General features: G+C 40.2%; 1 protein-coding gene across 1 annotated transcript; it reads left to right on the forward strand.

Moving 5' to 3' along the window:
• The first annotated feature begins 2,991 nt into the window (after window positions 1-2,991).
• On the forward strand, window positions 2,992-8,347 carry LOC146384440 (uncharacterized). Its single transcript, XM_084932629.1, has 3 exons — window positions 2,992-3,239; window positions 5,842-5,946; window positions 6,550-8,347. Exon 3 carries the CDS (start codon window positions 6,556-6,558, stop codon window positions 8,260-8,262), a length of 1,707 nt encoding a protein of 568 aa, XP_084788755.1. The 5' UTR covers window positions 2,992-3,239; window positions 5,842-5,946; window positions 6,550-6,555; the 3' UTR covers window positions 8,263-8,347.
• The last annotated feature ends 7,574 nt before the right edge of the window (window positions 8,348-15,921 follow it).

The raw sequence follows: 15,921 nt of genomic DNA on the forward strand, positions 1-15,921 counted from the left end.
ACCATCAAAATCCCTACTTTCAAATCATGCAGCTTGATGGTTTGGTGGCAGAGTTATCTTCTCACATTCACACTGTCCCCCACTAATCTACCAAAGTTGAAGTTGGATCATGCGCACACACAATATTCAGACATGTGAACATTCAGTTTTTCTAGTGAAACTAGATTTCTCATTTATATACTGATCAAAGGATAAATAATAAAAATGCTTTATTATTAGGAAATAAGGAGAAGCTCTGTTTTCTTAATCACATAAGGCTGGATGAGAGGACTTTCTTTTTCTTTCGCATAAGAACTTCAGAGAAATAGAAAGTTGAGTCAGGAAACGTCTATAAGACGAGGGCGGTATCCTGTTTGCACATGCAGAGAGTGAATGATGCAAAAACAATGAGGTGTGTCAGTGATGATATGAGGCTAAGAGCTTTCAGTGTCATTCAAAGCTGTCGAAAACGTCAGTGTACACCCACACCAAGTTCTCGAAACTCCGATGTTGCCTGACTGAAAAGTCACAGCAAATCAACATATACTTTCTGTGATTCACAAAAAGCACACATCTTATAACAGTTTGGATATTAACTGTAATTGTTTCTAAGTAGTGTGGAGTTAGTAAGTATAAGTATTTGGACATCTGTGTAGTTTTGCTTCTGTATACCACCACAGTGGATTCTAACCTAAGCAATCAAGATGTGTTTTTTTTTTTTCATGTACTGTATATATGATGTATAGAAGGGCTATTGAAATCTGAGACAATATTTTAAGGTGGGAATGGAGGTCACATGTTTCTCCTTTCTAAATGATCCAAAATGTAACAATAAGGACTTCTTGTTTTAGCAAAACCAAGTGGTAGTTAAAACCTAGACACTAAGATCAGTTCTGGGGCCTCCTGCTGGACACAAGAACAAATGAAAATCAGTTGATTCCAGTTTCAAAATAAATTGCTGACAGAACAGAAACACGTTTGCTCTGACAGAAAGAGAAAACCTGCGTTAGGATGTTGTGACTGGACGAACAAACCAGCTAAATAAATCACTGATGTGCTCAAAACTGTTTGTGTGTGCGTCACAGTGAAAGTGGAGAGCTTCTGTACATCGGATGTGCAGCTGTCAAAAGTCAAAAGGTCAAATTTCAGGTCAAAAAACTCTCATTGTCTCAGGCTTTTGTCTTCTCTGGGATCTTAATAATGTCACAGAGAAACAGTATCAGTGATATCCACAATGCCATAGGCACAGAAGCCCCCCCAACTAGTTATTTAACCCTCTGTTTATAATGGGCAACCAATGAGAAGAATGTTGCTTTAAAGAGGGGAGGAGCTAAAACATGTCAGCTCAGCTAGGTGATGGACTGAGCAGCTGCATCAAGGCCCAGTATAAGAAAAAAGTTGATCTTGAGCTCTTATCCATGCAAAGCTACTATAGTAGATTCGACTAATAAAAATACAGACCTGGAAATGAGCAGAATAACCCCAACTCCAATATTTTTAGCTGTAAACGTGTAACCTACACCTGACAGATGAAACATAACAAGAAATGCTCAGTAAAACAGGTCCTGATTGCCAAGTGAAAAACTTGGACATGAGGTGGGACTCTGGAAAAGCAAAGTCAGCCGTGGCTCGTATTTAAGTTTGAGGCAGGGATGACCTGACCCTCCAGCTCACTTTCAAGTGTCGCCTTGTTAAGGATGGACTGACAGAACTCTGGCATGTTGACTTTGCAGGCCTTTGTCAGCACGAGGTTCAACTCTGGAAAGTAACAAACACATAAAAGTGTATTTTTTTTGTGAGTGTGTGTGTACCCCTGCCGTCTGTCCATGCTGTTTATTTGTGCCCTTGGTCTCTCCCCATTCTTTTCATTGTATAGTTTTTTTTATTAGTGGGTTTGTCATTCCTTTTGTTTATAAGGATCATTTGTGTTTAAGCTTCGTTTCGTTTGTAATATAGGTTGTATTGTTTCTATTTATCCTGATGTCATTTGTTATATCCTCCACCACTCTCTGTTTGTCTTTTGCCTTCCAAGTCCTGCTTCTTAGGTTATGTTTGGCTATGGCCTCTGTGTGTCTTGTCTATATAGTATTTAGTTAATCTCCTTTTATATTCCTATTCTGTTTCTCCAGTCTTGTCATTGTCTGTCTGTCTTGCTTGTTACTGTGTTTAGTTGTATCATGTTAATGTTTCCCCGTGCAGGTATGTCTGTCTTCATGTTTTATTTTGGTAATTGTTTTCTTTTCATCATATGTTAAGTTTTAATTCCTCCCAACTGTCCTCAGTTGTTCCCACATTACCTCTCCCCTTGTTATCCTGTGTGTGTGTGTGTGTGTGTGTGTGTGTGTGTGTGTGTGTGTGTGTGTCTTTGTCCTGTGTTACATTGTTCCTCGTGTTTTGAAGTCTCCCTGTGTTTTCTACTGTGTATATCAGCCTAACATCATAAAACATGATGAGTGATGCAGTAATGCACTTTGGTATTTTGGATATCTGAAGTATGTTAGCGTCATACTAGATCTTTTTCTGTTCCTTTCTTTATGGAGCACCTTTTTGATCTCCTTTCAAGTAAATATGGCCCCATCCAAATTCAAAAAACCAACAAGGTGGATGCTAATACAGTGTCTAAAAACCACTAGATGATGATCTGTCTTTTATATACAGTTTGTGGCAGCTGTTCCCAAACTTAACAGCTTGCACACATAAAATTCATCCTCCCAGCAGAGATTATTTAAATACAGATGATTCAACCTCATAGTCAGTGCAAAACCTATTTACTGCATACTCCTTTGGTAAGTTGTGTTTATTTGCAGTAGTGCTGTTGCTCACGTTACCTGTGAATGCTGAACACAAGTTTACGCTTGTTGGTTTTTACAGGATAAACAGGTTTATTACAGTCAAGTCTGTTGCTGTAGACGGACATAACACAGATGCCAGAAATGTTTGAGACATCACTTTAAAACCTGCAAAAATGAAAATGACTTTCATTTTCCTCAACACCTGAGCAGGAAGGCTAATGACACGCACTGACCGGTAAAGAACCAAACTCAATCTTTAATCTTCTGCATGGTATTAATCTTCTCCTGTATGTCATTAGATTTTATATTGTATTTATTTTTGTTAAAGAAGCTAAATCCTGCCCTTCAGTAACTTTAATTTTGTCCATTTTTAATCAGTTTTCACCTGCCAGGTTCTAGCCGGGTGTACTGAGGCAGTGCACTAGGCAGACTGAGAGATGAGACTATAATGGGCAAAGAGAAACATGTGTATGTATTTGCCTTGAGACAATTTTTGTTTTCAGGGAACATATTTTTGTCTTTTTTTTTCTGTTTTAATACACCCAGCAGCAAAAAGCAGAGTTTTGCAGAGATCAGAGGCTGTAGAGACTCACTGTTTGTTGACTGTTTCAGGGAATTACACGGGAAATACTGTGAGAGGAAAAAGCTTCGTGAGACACATTTTGCATTAAATTGGAGCATTTCAATAAAGCATACAACCCTGGACCTCGATGAGAATCTCATTTCCCAGTGAAACTGAAGGTGACACCCCTGTTTTAAACTATCTGACTGTGGATACAGCTTTACAGTCCCAATTCCAGATGTTATTTTCTAAAACTTGCCATTAAATTCTTCACATTTTTATTTACTGTGTCATCTTCCTCCACAGATTTGAAGCTTTAATGCTTCAATAATCGCTAATGTATTCCTTTTACTCTTACACCAGTCTTGGCCCTGACAAGGCAAATAGCATAATCGAGTAGCTGTCATTAAAATAAAATAAAATAAAATCAGTCTTGTAATTTAAAACTCTTCATCATGTCCTGCCATGAATGCTTTCTTAATGCTTGCATTTTTTAAAGAAACGGGTAGAGTTTCTACACTGTTAAAGGACTGATTCAGTTTTTCCATCTATATCCAAAAGGCCCGTCCTAATCCCACTTAAACAATCAGAGACAGAAACAAATCGAGAAGGTGTCTTCTGAAGTTTGTCTTTTTACCACCAAATTCTCTCTTTATGTCCACTCATGAAGTGGGGAAAATGGATCACGTATTGACAGTATGAGGCCAGCAAACTTTTCACAACATAGTTTCACTTTTCATTTGAACTAAGCCTTGAAGTCTTTTTTTGAATGCAGGATGCTGTTGCACAGGATGGAAATTTCTCTCTAGCTCTAGATGTGCTGTTTGAATTCTAAAGACAAAGAACAGTTGTGCTGATCAATTATGAAAGGATGTGCAAGTAAACGTTTCGTACTTCTGTAATCTGCTGAAATGAAAGCAAAAAATATAATTTATGACTGAAACTGCACCCAATTTTCCTGTGACATCTCACACTGTTGTTGTGGGAATAAGATGTCTTACACTGTGGTTTATTGTTTTAGCTTTTTTCAAAATTTGGGTTCTGGTTTGGGTCTGTTTTTAATCTAAACAAAACCGTTTTATCCCCAGTAAGAAAAATAAGCTGTTGACAGGAGGCTGTTGTGGTTTTCATGCTAAAAAAAACGCCTTATCTTAAAGGCAGTCCTCACAGACAGACCGAAGAGCCGATTCTGGTGAAGACTACTTAAATGATGTGTCTGAGATCAAAGCTTGTGATGCTGATTGTTCATAAGATGGGAAAAATCCCATCAGTTGTTGAATTCAATTTGCTCCAAAGAATGACAAAAATATATATAATCTGACTTTGCTGAAGCAACCGCAGGAAGGTAAAAATCTCTTTAAAGAGAGATCTGAGAACAAAAAAACATTCAACACACATTTGCCAGACAAGAACTTTAAAAAGTATTCGAAAGGCAGTCGAGTATTTGCAGAAAGTTTGCGCAAATGCAGCACACAGAAGCGCTTAAAGAACAAAAAGTGAACTTTCAATGGCTAATATGAAAACACCTGAGTTGCACAAAGTACAAATGGCTAAAACAAAACAGGTAAAAAAGCAAACTGATGAACTGAGAGCCGACAAGGAAAGAGTTAAGACTGTATACAGCATTGCAGACAATTATAAAGAACAGTGACGAAGGAAGCAAAAACATTGGAGGCGTACAAACAAAGTTGTTATCAAAAAACAAGGACAGATGATTAAACTGATGAGCAGGAAAAACCGCGAGAACAAATACAAGAAAACATGTGAAACAAAATATGAACACCCAAAAGAGAATTAATACGATGCCAGGAATGCCTCCAAAACCAGACTCAGGGTTGAGCTTTGAATACCTTAGATAACTTACCAGTTCCTCATAATAATTAAAGCGAGAATATAGTAGAAGGATGGAGTGACAACTGTTGGTTTTAAAGGAAAAGAGAAAGAGAATGCTTGAATGGTAAATGGACTGATTCTTATATAGCGCTTTTCTACTCTCCCAGAGTGCTCAAAGCACTCTATACAACATGCCTCATTCACCCATTCAAGCACTTCTAAACACAAGTGCAAACTAATCTACATTCACACTCCAATGAACGCATCGGAGGGCAATTTGGGGTTAGTATCTTGCCCAAGGATACTTGACATGCAGACTGGGAAGACAAAGATCGAACCACCAACCTTCCGATCAGTAGCTGATCTGCTCTACCACCTGAGCCAAAACCACCCCATAACTTGAAACTTTGTGTACACTTTGTCCTGAAGAACTAATTTTTTTCAAAGAATACAGGCAGGCTCAAAATGTGATTTTGGCCCACAAGTCCAGCGGATGAGTGGCATCTCCACATAGATGTGGCCTATATCACACATATAAAATAAATAAATGAAAGACTGCTGTGGTTGAAACTGGGAAAAAAGTATTTCCATCTCTGACCAACTGACCTTTGCCTTTGCTCATGAGCTCTGGGCAGTTAGGAAATAAATAACTTTTATCCTCTTATGATCCACCAGTTTTCTGGGCTTGGACTTCTACAGAGGGATCTAAAAACAGCAGACTAGAAGGAGTGCAGAAGTGCACAAGGAGACAACCTTGAAGATAAATCAAATTTTAAAAAGGTAGGATTTTTTGTTTGTATAGGCAGTTTCCCACTTCATGACCACACATTGTATTTTTCTAAGAAATTTGGGGGATTTCCCAGACAAAACTGGAAAACGTCGCATATCCTTCCAGTTACTTTGCATATAAGCTGTCCCATTCAGTCTGAACACACCTTCATACGTCCAACTGAAAGATTTCTGACTTTAAGGAGGTGCACAAGGAGACAACTTTGAAGAGAAATCAAATCTTTTTTTAAAAAAAAAAGGTTTTTATTTGTATTGGTAGTTCCCATTTTGTATTCACACATTGTATTTTTCCAAGAAGGTGAAAGGGGAAAGGGTTGCAGTGGCAAAAACAAAACATATCCTTCCAGTCACTTTCAGTCTGAACACACCGTAATACGTCTGACTGGAAGGTTTATGGCGTTAATTGGCTTAACATAGGCACATCCCAGCTTATCATGAGTGCTGAAATGAGATTTTAACCCTTTTTGTTGTGTGCACATACAAACTTTATCCTTTTGGAAAATTTCAGGTTCAGCTCAGTTTAGCTCAGTCTGTTTGAGTTTACTTCACCGTAGCACCACTACAATCACGTTAACTGTTTTACTTTCTGTGCAGCTGATCATGGACTACGCTGAAGGTATCTTGTCGCTTACCAAAACCATCAAAAAGATGGTTGACACTATGAAGTCCAATAAGGAGTACTGCAGTCGGATTGCAGACAGAGTCAAAGCTGTTGAAAGACTGGTTTTAAACATCAGACAGAGGGATCCAAGCCAAATCTCTGATACTGTCGATGGAGCTCTGAGGGAACTCTACGTCATCTTGAACTCTGCCAAGAATCTGATGGTAAAATTCTCTCAAACCAAGGCTGTTAAGGGTTTCTTTAAGTCTAGCAGCATTGAAGAAAAGTTCAGCGAGGTGAACCAAAGGCTCACAGAGAACTTCCAGGTCCTTTCTGGTGCTCTGCAGATTGAGCACACCACCATGCTGCAAAAGGTGTATGAAGCCGTTTCAAAAGAAAGTACTGAGGAAGAGGTTTGCAGTATGATGGCTAATACTAGTCTCACAACCCCTATGTTTCCCCCTGCCCCGATGTCAAGTCCTTCAGTTCCTATGCCTCAGCCTGCACAAGTGTCAAGTCCTACAGTTCCTATGCCTCAGCCTACACAAGTGTCAAGTCCTTCAGCTCCTATGCTTCCCTTTGCCCCGATGTCAAGTCCTACAGTTCCTATGCCTCAGCCTACACAAGTGTCAAGTCCTTCAGCTCCTATGCTTCCCTTTGCCCCGATGTCAAGTCCTTCAGCTCCTATGCCTCAGCCTGCACAAGTGTCAAGTCCTTCAGCTCCTATGCCTCAGCCTGCACAAGTGTCAAGTCCTACAGTTCCTATGCTTCCCTTTGCCCCGATGTCAAGTCCTACAGTTCCTATGCCTCAGCCTACACAAGTGTCAAGTCCTTCAGCTCCTATGCTTCCCTTTGCCCCGATGTCAAGTCCTTCAGCTCCTATGCCTCAGCCTGCACAAGTGTCAAGTCCTTCAGCTCCTATGCCTCAGCCTGCACAAGTGTCAAGTCCTACAGTTCCTATGCTTCCCTTTGCCCCGATGTCAAGTCCTACAGTTCCTATGCCTCAGCCTACACAAGTGTCAAGTCCTTCAGCTCCTATGCTTCCCTTTGCCCCGATGTCAAGTCCTTCAGCTCCTATGCCTCAGCCTGCACAAGTGTCAAGTCCTACAGTTCCTATGCTTCCCTTTGCCCCGATGTCAAGTCCTACAGTTCCTATGCCTCAGCCTACACAAGTGTCAAGTCCTTCAGCTCCTATGCTTCCCTTTGCCCCGATGTCAAGTCCTACAGTTCCTATGCCTCAGCCTACACAAGTCTCAAGTCCTTCAGCTCCTATGCCTCAGCCTGCACAAGTGTCAAGTCCTACAGTTCCTATGCTTCCCTTTGCCCCGATGTCAAGTCCTTCAGTTCCTATGTTTCAGCCTGCTCCAGTGTCACACCCCCAACATCCTCAGCTTCCTCCTACACCTATTTCTAGCCCTACAGGTCCTATATTTTCATCCATACCAATGTCTAACCCTACAGCTGCCATGCCTGTCACCTACGTTATGTCCCCTATGTCGGTGCCTACACCTTATGTGAGACAGCCTGTCTACAATACTACAACATCCCGCTTTATCGTCACCAACAACATAGCCCCCAGACCTGTCATGCAAGCCATTTCTCAGGGGTCAGTCACTGGCATCAGAACTGTTGCTCCAATCACTCTTCCAGCCCAAAACACGCCCATTGTGTCAGCTTATGTGGTCAAGAATGCTTTTTTACGTTAAAACAAGACAAAAGTTTTGCTAATGGAATTTGCTTACATTGAATACAGTTAAGATACTGCTTTCAAGAGTGCAGTCAGGCTCAACTTAGGACCATCTTGCTCATCTTCACATCAACCACATGTTTCCTGGTTGGCTGCCCTTGTGAACACAAAGTTTGTGTAGCTGGCAGCCGGGGCTTCTGTGCCTGACATGAACATATTATGGTTATTCTCTCTCACTGGTATCCTATGCAGCAAAGAATAGAAAAAAAACTGTGTGAAACTGAGTGTTTAATTGAGCTTTGGACTTACAGGGATTACTTGTACATACCCAGATCAACATTTGAAAGTTTGGACATGTTTGAAATGAACATCCACCATTGGAACAGGATATATGACAGAAAACCTGCACGCTCTTTGGACACAGCTTGCTAATTAAGCTAGCTAGCATGAGGTGATTATTGTGCCCTCCACCCTCTCATTCACTGGATCATCCAGTGGTCACATCTGACTGCAAAAAACAAATATACAAGCAGCCCAAATACAATCACTGAGGCTCTAGCTGACATCATGGTGTCCACAGCCATCGTTTATATACAGTCTATGGTTACAACTTAATAACATTATTTTATATGACCTTGTGTATTTTTATGATGTATTTTGAGATATTCAGGAAGACTAGTAGCAACTACATAATAAACAAAGATTACTGACTTTTTGGGGAAAATATCTACTTAGATTTTGGGGGAAAAAATCACTTCTGTAGTCTCTCCTGGAAGGTCTTCAGCGTGTAGCATAGTTATGCTTGGTGACTGGGTTTCACCAACTGGTGACATCCTACCCTCTTTGTTTTAAATTTTTCACTATTAACAATAGTTTCTTTTTGATAATAATGTTTGTTACATTTGTAGTGTTTGTTTTTCTGTTGCATTTATTCTGGTGGCTCCATAGGATAGTTTGCTGGTTTGCCAGACAAGCAAAGGACTCGTTATTAAAGCCTGGGAGGATTATAAACCCCTTTGTCACATATGGCATCTGCTGCCAAAAATCTGCCAAACCAAATATGTGGAGCTACCCGCTGTAAATAAGTGAGTGGATGGAAGTAGCTACTCTTCTTTTCTGATGCATTTGTTTTGCCATTAGATATATTTTGCTTTATTATTTTTATGTAGTTTACAACTTGTTTTGCTGGTGAGTCTATAATAAATCAAGAAATCTCCATGTCTGCCTGTTCATTTTTTATCGTTTTCAAAAGCTTCAAGCTGTCTGTTTTATCTGAACACTTCAGCTGAACATCCTCTCACCTCTCATCCAATTATGGTCACTTCTGAAAATAACAGCAACATAACAGTGGTTAAAATGCTAACAGGGTGGCAGAAAGACAGCAGCAGAAATACAGAGTAAGAAGCGGAGAATGGAGGCTACAGAAAACAGCTACAGCTCAAAAGGCTGTTTCTTTATGTGCAGCCAGTTTCATGGTAAAAGAATGAAATTAATGACAGAGGTAACGACATGACCAAACCAGTTTTTTTAAAATGAAACTTCCTGCACAATAAGTCGACCTGTTTTATTGAAATCCCTCACCTGCAGTAGCGAGTTACAGGTTGTTGTGAACTGGATGCTAGAATACATTATTTTTGCTTCAACATTTGTTATTAAAGTTAATACTCTTTTTGATTATCTGTTGAGAACTTTACGTGAACCAAACTGTCAGTGAAATGCCTGATGTAATATATCCTGAATAATGAAGAAAACTACGGATGTTTTTGTCTTTACACCACATTTGACTCTGACAAGACAGACGGCATAATTATGCATATACTTGTCATTTTCATAAATCAATCTTGTCATTTAAAACTCTTTGACATTTCCCAACATGAATGCTTCCTGTATGCTTGCATTTAGGAGAAACGGGTGGTATTTCTAGGCTCGAAGGTAAATATCATTTCCGTGAAGGCATTCTTTTCGAAAAACAAACTCAGTGTAAAGAGTTTAAAGGTACAAATGTGAATGCAGCACTGTGACTTATCCTGCTTAGTTTTATACTAGTTGAACATTTAAATGTTCCAAGTTTATCGATGTAATCGATATTTAAACAGCCCCTCCTGATGCACATATAGCTCAAACAATCAGATACAGACAGTCTCAAATCAGACACCAAGAGGGTATCTCCCAAAAACTGCCCTATGACCAACAAATAACTTTTAATGTCCCTGCATGAAATGGGCCTGTGAGGCCTGCAGATCATGTCTTCAAGGGAGCTCTTAGTGTCCATCACAAACGCAGGTGAAGAAAACTAGTTTCACTTTCCATATCAGCAAAGCAAATTTTGCTGATATCACTTAAGCAAATTAAGTGATAAAATATAGTTTTCTTTTTCTTTAATTGATTGATGGATTGAAGCCTTTATTGCAGTTGCCTGCCAGCGAAATTATATCTCTTTATACATATACTACACAAACATCACAATGGGGAAACAGGTCAGAACAGTTAGCACAAAGAAAATAATGAAATGTATAACACAGAAGGTGTCACTAGGGATGGGTATCGTTTAGGTTTTATCCGATACCAGTACCAAACCGGTACTTTTGAAACGGTGCCGGTGCTCGAACCGGTGCTCGAACCGGTGCTTAAAGAATGGAGAGCACAAACTTTGTCCAAAAACCTCTCATGTTTAGCTGTTTTTTTGTAAACAGACAAAGTACTCTTTCCAACACTATATACTAACTGAACAAATATACTAAGTGAACAGTTAGCATATCTCTGTATTTAATGACTCTAATCTGCTGCACATCCATTCAGACTCAGGCTTTCTGCATAGCCGGTTGATACATGTCCTTCCTTTCCTTCCTTACTGTCCAACCTCACATGCACATCACATTCACTATAAGGATTTTCCTTTGCCATCACTCTCATTGCCAAGTCTCCCAGTAGTGCTGTCTACTTCCTTCTTTTTCAGCCTCTTCCTTTAAATACTTTACTCTACTTCCACCACCAAGTTTCCTTGCCTTCTCTCCTCTGTCCAGAGAATACAACAAACACCTTCTTGGCAGTTTCCGTCACCACTCCAGCTGTACTTTCCCAGCACACAACAACCTTCTTGTTTATTCCTGCATGACTGCACATTCTTAATAAGATGACAGGAGAATATAGTTACTTCAGTAAAATTTTTAATATGACATTAAGATAATACATTACAAGTAAGAAGCTGACATTTAAAATCCTAATTAAGTAAAAGTTTGCATGTTATCATGAGTATTATATTTATCTTTATTATTTTATACTTTATAAATATCATCAGCATAATACTCGGGAAAACTTTGAGCACTTTAGCAGCCTAGCAGAATTGTGACAGTGAGTAGAACTGAATATGAAGTAAAAGTATGAGCATTTTTTTTGTAAATATTAACATAATATTTAATTATCTGTTAAACCAACCACATTTAATGAGCAACACATTCACAAAAAGATGAGCAGCCCAAGATGTCTTAAGGAAAATAATAGGAATGGTTTTCCACATTTATTACATCTACTGACTTTTACATCACAATCAATTTACAGATCAAGGTCGATCTATGAAGGCACAAACACTTCACCTGCAGTCTGATTTGGACATTAAACAATGCGACTGACAAAATTAGAAACTTTTATTTTACTGCATATTGATTGAGGAAGCCATATCCTTCCACTGTTTACTAAAATATGTCTGCATTTTTCTGTGTAAAACACTTTTAGATGTTCAGAGTTAAGTGTCATGCCTGAGATACTCGCTCACAGATTTGCACTGAATTGTCAGCAGACTCTAAAGAGCATCTGGGGAATCTGCTGCTGTTACCTACAACTAGCCAATCATGAAGGCAGTCCTCTCCTCAGGGACCTGCTATTGTGGCGCCTCTACTCAGGACCAGTTTAATATCAATTCAAATAGAGACCCTCGACATCTAACTAGGTTCAGAAGGAGGTTTTGATTTGGGACTCGCAAAAGGAGCTGGCTTGAAAGTGAACAACTGGCACCTTCATTGCCTCAGTACAACTCATAAACACATACAATCACAGTCAACCAAATTGCACACTAATAGTGCTTTTTAAGGGTGAATAGATGGAAATCAAAACAAAATAAAATAAGACACTGAAACAAAAAGACTGACTGAAATGTCCTTTAAAGTTTGTTGAAACCCAAACAGGTGTACTGTAAGGGAAATGTCCCTGTGCAGAACCTATTACCTACTGCCCAGGAAGGACTAACAGTGCATAGGCTTATCTGAAATTCAAGGTAGGGCTTGAATCAGTTCTTCAGGCAATCCCCATAATCTGATCACATGGCTGGTCACACCATTTCACCATCATCCAGGATCTCTTTTGGACTGGGCTCAGTGGTTCTCCAGAATCCTTTCAAGCAGTTCAAAAAACAATCAACACAAACAGTGCACACCAATGAATTTCCATTGCATTTTGTGCTCATTAACCTCTTTTCCTCCAAAAGGATATTATCAAATATTATCCAAATACTTAAGAATCTACTTGGATTCCAAATGTATTAATAACAAATGGTATTTCTTTTAGCTTTACCAAGTAACCACAGTTACAGTCACAAATTATTTTATCACAATTATGTCACAGTAAAGAACATAAGCAGCTTAAACAGTAATAACCACTGTTTACAATGAAAGTGAAGGTGGTCCGGATTGAGTGGTGGCTGGGTGTGGCACCCTCTCGCGCGCGTGCAAGAGGGGCTTGGAGTGGGTAATCTGGTGCGCGTGCGAGAGGTCGGATTGAGTGGTGGCTGGGTGTGGCACCCTCTCGCACGTGCAGGAGGGGCTCGGAGTGGGTAATCTCATATGCCTGCGAGGATGGGCCCGAATTATATATAATGGCGTGGGAGCAGCGCCCTTTCGCGCATACGTTCCTGAGTGCGCATGCGAGAGGTGTCCTGGATTGAGTAGTGGCTGGTTGTGGTGCCTTCTCGCGCGCGTGTAAAGGGGCTCGGGGTGGCGTAATCTTGTGTGCATGCGAGAGGTGGTCCGGATTGAGTGGTGGCTGGGTGTGGCACCCTCTCGCGCGCGTGCAAGAGGGGTTCGGAGTGGGTAATCTGGTGCGCGTGCGAGAGGTGGTCCGGATTGAGTGGTGGCTGGGTGTGACACCCTCTCGCACGCGCAGGAGGGGCTCAGAGTGGGTAATCTCGTGCACCTGGATTTTATGTGGGAGCAGCGCCCTTTCGCGCATTAGCGAGAGGGCGCTGCTCCCACGCGTTTTTCCTTTCCCTGCAGGAGCAACAGGACCTGCCGGACGAGCATGAGCAGCATTCTTCACCTGATGGAAGAGACAGGAGCAGCAGCCATCATTAATAAATGCAACATCATATCAAAATAATAAAATCAATCAGTGTCATTCATAAAGTTGAAGTTGTGTCACTTCAGTCTTCAGCACGTCCTCAAAACATGAAGAAATCCTTTCTCCTTACAAATATCTCTGCCTCAAGGTTTTATGACAACATGATTCTTTGATTAAAATTCATTGTTTACGTTTATTGGTAAATATTGACCCTTGAACCGCATCTTCACACTTCAACAACACTGATACACACTGTGAATGTTTATGCCAGTGTTGGTGGTCATCTCAAGTTCACTGTACAGATAAATCCTGTGAGTCTTTGGCACACCTTTGCGTTCATTGAACGTCTTCTTCCTTTTGATCAACTGATGGTCAAGTGTGTGGTGTTCCTGTGGATAACCAATCCTCCTGACATCACCACCGCGTTGCTTTTATAGGAAAATATGTGAAAGGAAAAATGACACAACAGCAACAAAGACAAAACAATGTTTACAATTCAATACATGAAATACTTTTAGGTTCATGGTCATTCAGTTGGCCAAAGAACCCATCTACTTATACAAAAATCCAAGAGCAACACAATGTTTGGAGTAAAGCACTTTTAAGCGGTGGTTAAATATACAAGTAGATTAGTAAATAGTGACAAAGTAAATTTATGTTCATGTGTGTGTGTCAGTGTAATTCAATGTAGTCTGATATTTTCAACAAACTTCAGTGCTCTTTGAAAATTCCCCAAAGTATGCTTGTCATGGTCCCCGTGTCTCTCTGGCTGGCTCAAGCTGGCGACAGGTTTTTCTCTCTCTCTCCCTCGCTCCTGTCTGCCTGGGCGGAGCTCGTTACAGGCTCTTGCTCTTGGCCCACGCACCTGTGTGATTGTCACCACCTGCTGCTGGATCTGGCTGATTCTCTCAGTTGCTATTTAATGATTAAATAGCATTGATTTAATTATCCTGAACCCCACCTCCCTGACCAGGTTACGGTCCTTTCCTGAGTTTCCGGTGTGTGGCGGCGTTTGTGCGGAGGAGCTGCGGTGGTCATTGTGCTGAAGAGAAAGCATGTATGTTGATTCCCCCCTCTCCCTGGAGCCCTGGACCCCCTCCCAACTAACTGTACATATCTATAGCACTGAGGTGTTCCCCGTTGTAAAGAAACTGTCTTCTTTTGTTTGCAAAGAACTCTGTCGAGTCCATCCGGTAGCCATGACAGTGTTGTTCAGAAGAAAAAGGAAAAGATGAAATCTCTACATGGGCCAAATCTGAGTGAGGCTAGTTTGTTTATTAAGGATATGCTTTGGTTCATACAGTAAAACAAAAACAGTTTATTATGCTTTATTTAGTGAGGAGGCAAAGAGTTGGGTTTATGTTTAAAGGAGAAAAACGTTGCTAAAGTGAAGTAAAACAGGCTGATAATCAAATAAAGACACAGTGCGGAAACGGAACATGATAAATGTCAGTGTTACACATTTAAAATATACCACCATTCGTCTGTGTTTAAGTATCCTAATATCTTAGACTGTATTTAAATTCACTGAGATATTAACGATGAAAACGATCCAGCACTTACGTACAGATATTTTTCACTCTAGCAGACACTTGTGTTAAGCAGATCCTTTAATTTTAGTACAGGTTCTGTAATGTAAGTACAGAAAATTAAAAAGTAGCTCTTCTGATGACATTTCTGGGGTCTCCTCCTCCTGTGTGACCAAACATAACATGTATCAGCTGCTCGCTATCATAGATGGTGTCCAGAAACAATAGGGACTTTCTAAATAACTGCCAAACTTTCTGTGGAAATCCTTTTCTTCGTGTGTCTGTGTGTGTATGAGACAAAGAGACAGTTAGCTTTGCTTCACATGAGTGTTCTTTGTGAAAAAACTCTAAACTTTGGTCATTTAATTCTTACTCTTACTCTTAATCGAATCCATATTAATTTTATGTGAAATTAAATATTAAATTGAGTGTTTAGAGCAGTCTGAAGCCTCAGTATTTAGCTTAAAGGAAATACTTGTACAGACACAGACCTTTTATTTTTTTCAGTGTGTGGCTAAAACACAGCTGACCACTTTTGCTACACTTGCTGAGAGACTGAAACCGTTATTAATCAGGAAGCCTCCATCCCCCTACAACTAGCCAATCATGAAGGCAGTCCTCTCCTCAGGGACCTGCTATTGTGGCGCCTCTACTCAGGACCAGTTTAATATCAATTCAAATAGAGACCCTCTACATCTAACTAGGTTCAGAAGGAGGTTTTGATTTGGGACTCGCAAAAGGAGCTGGCTTGAAAGTGAACAACTGGCACCTTCATTGCCTCAGTACAACTCATAAACACATACAATCACAGTCAACCAAAT

Source organism: Perissodus microlepis, chromosome 7 (genome assembly GCF_051167445.1).
Source record: "Perissodus microlepis isolate ML-2025 ecotype Zambia chromosome 7, ASM5116744v1, whole genome shotgun sequence".
Classification (NCBI taxonomy): domain Eukaryota; kingdom Metazoa; phylum Chordata; class Actinopteri; order Cichliformes; family Cichlidae; genus Perissodus; species Perissodus microlepis.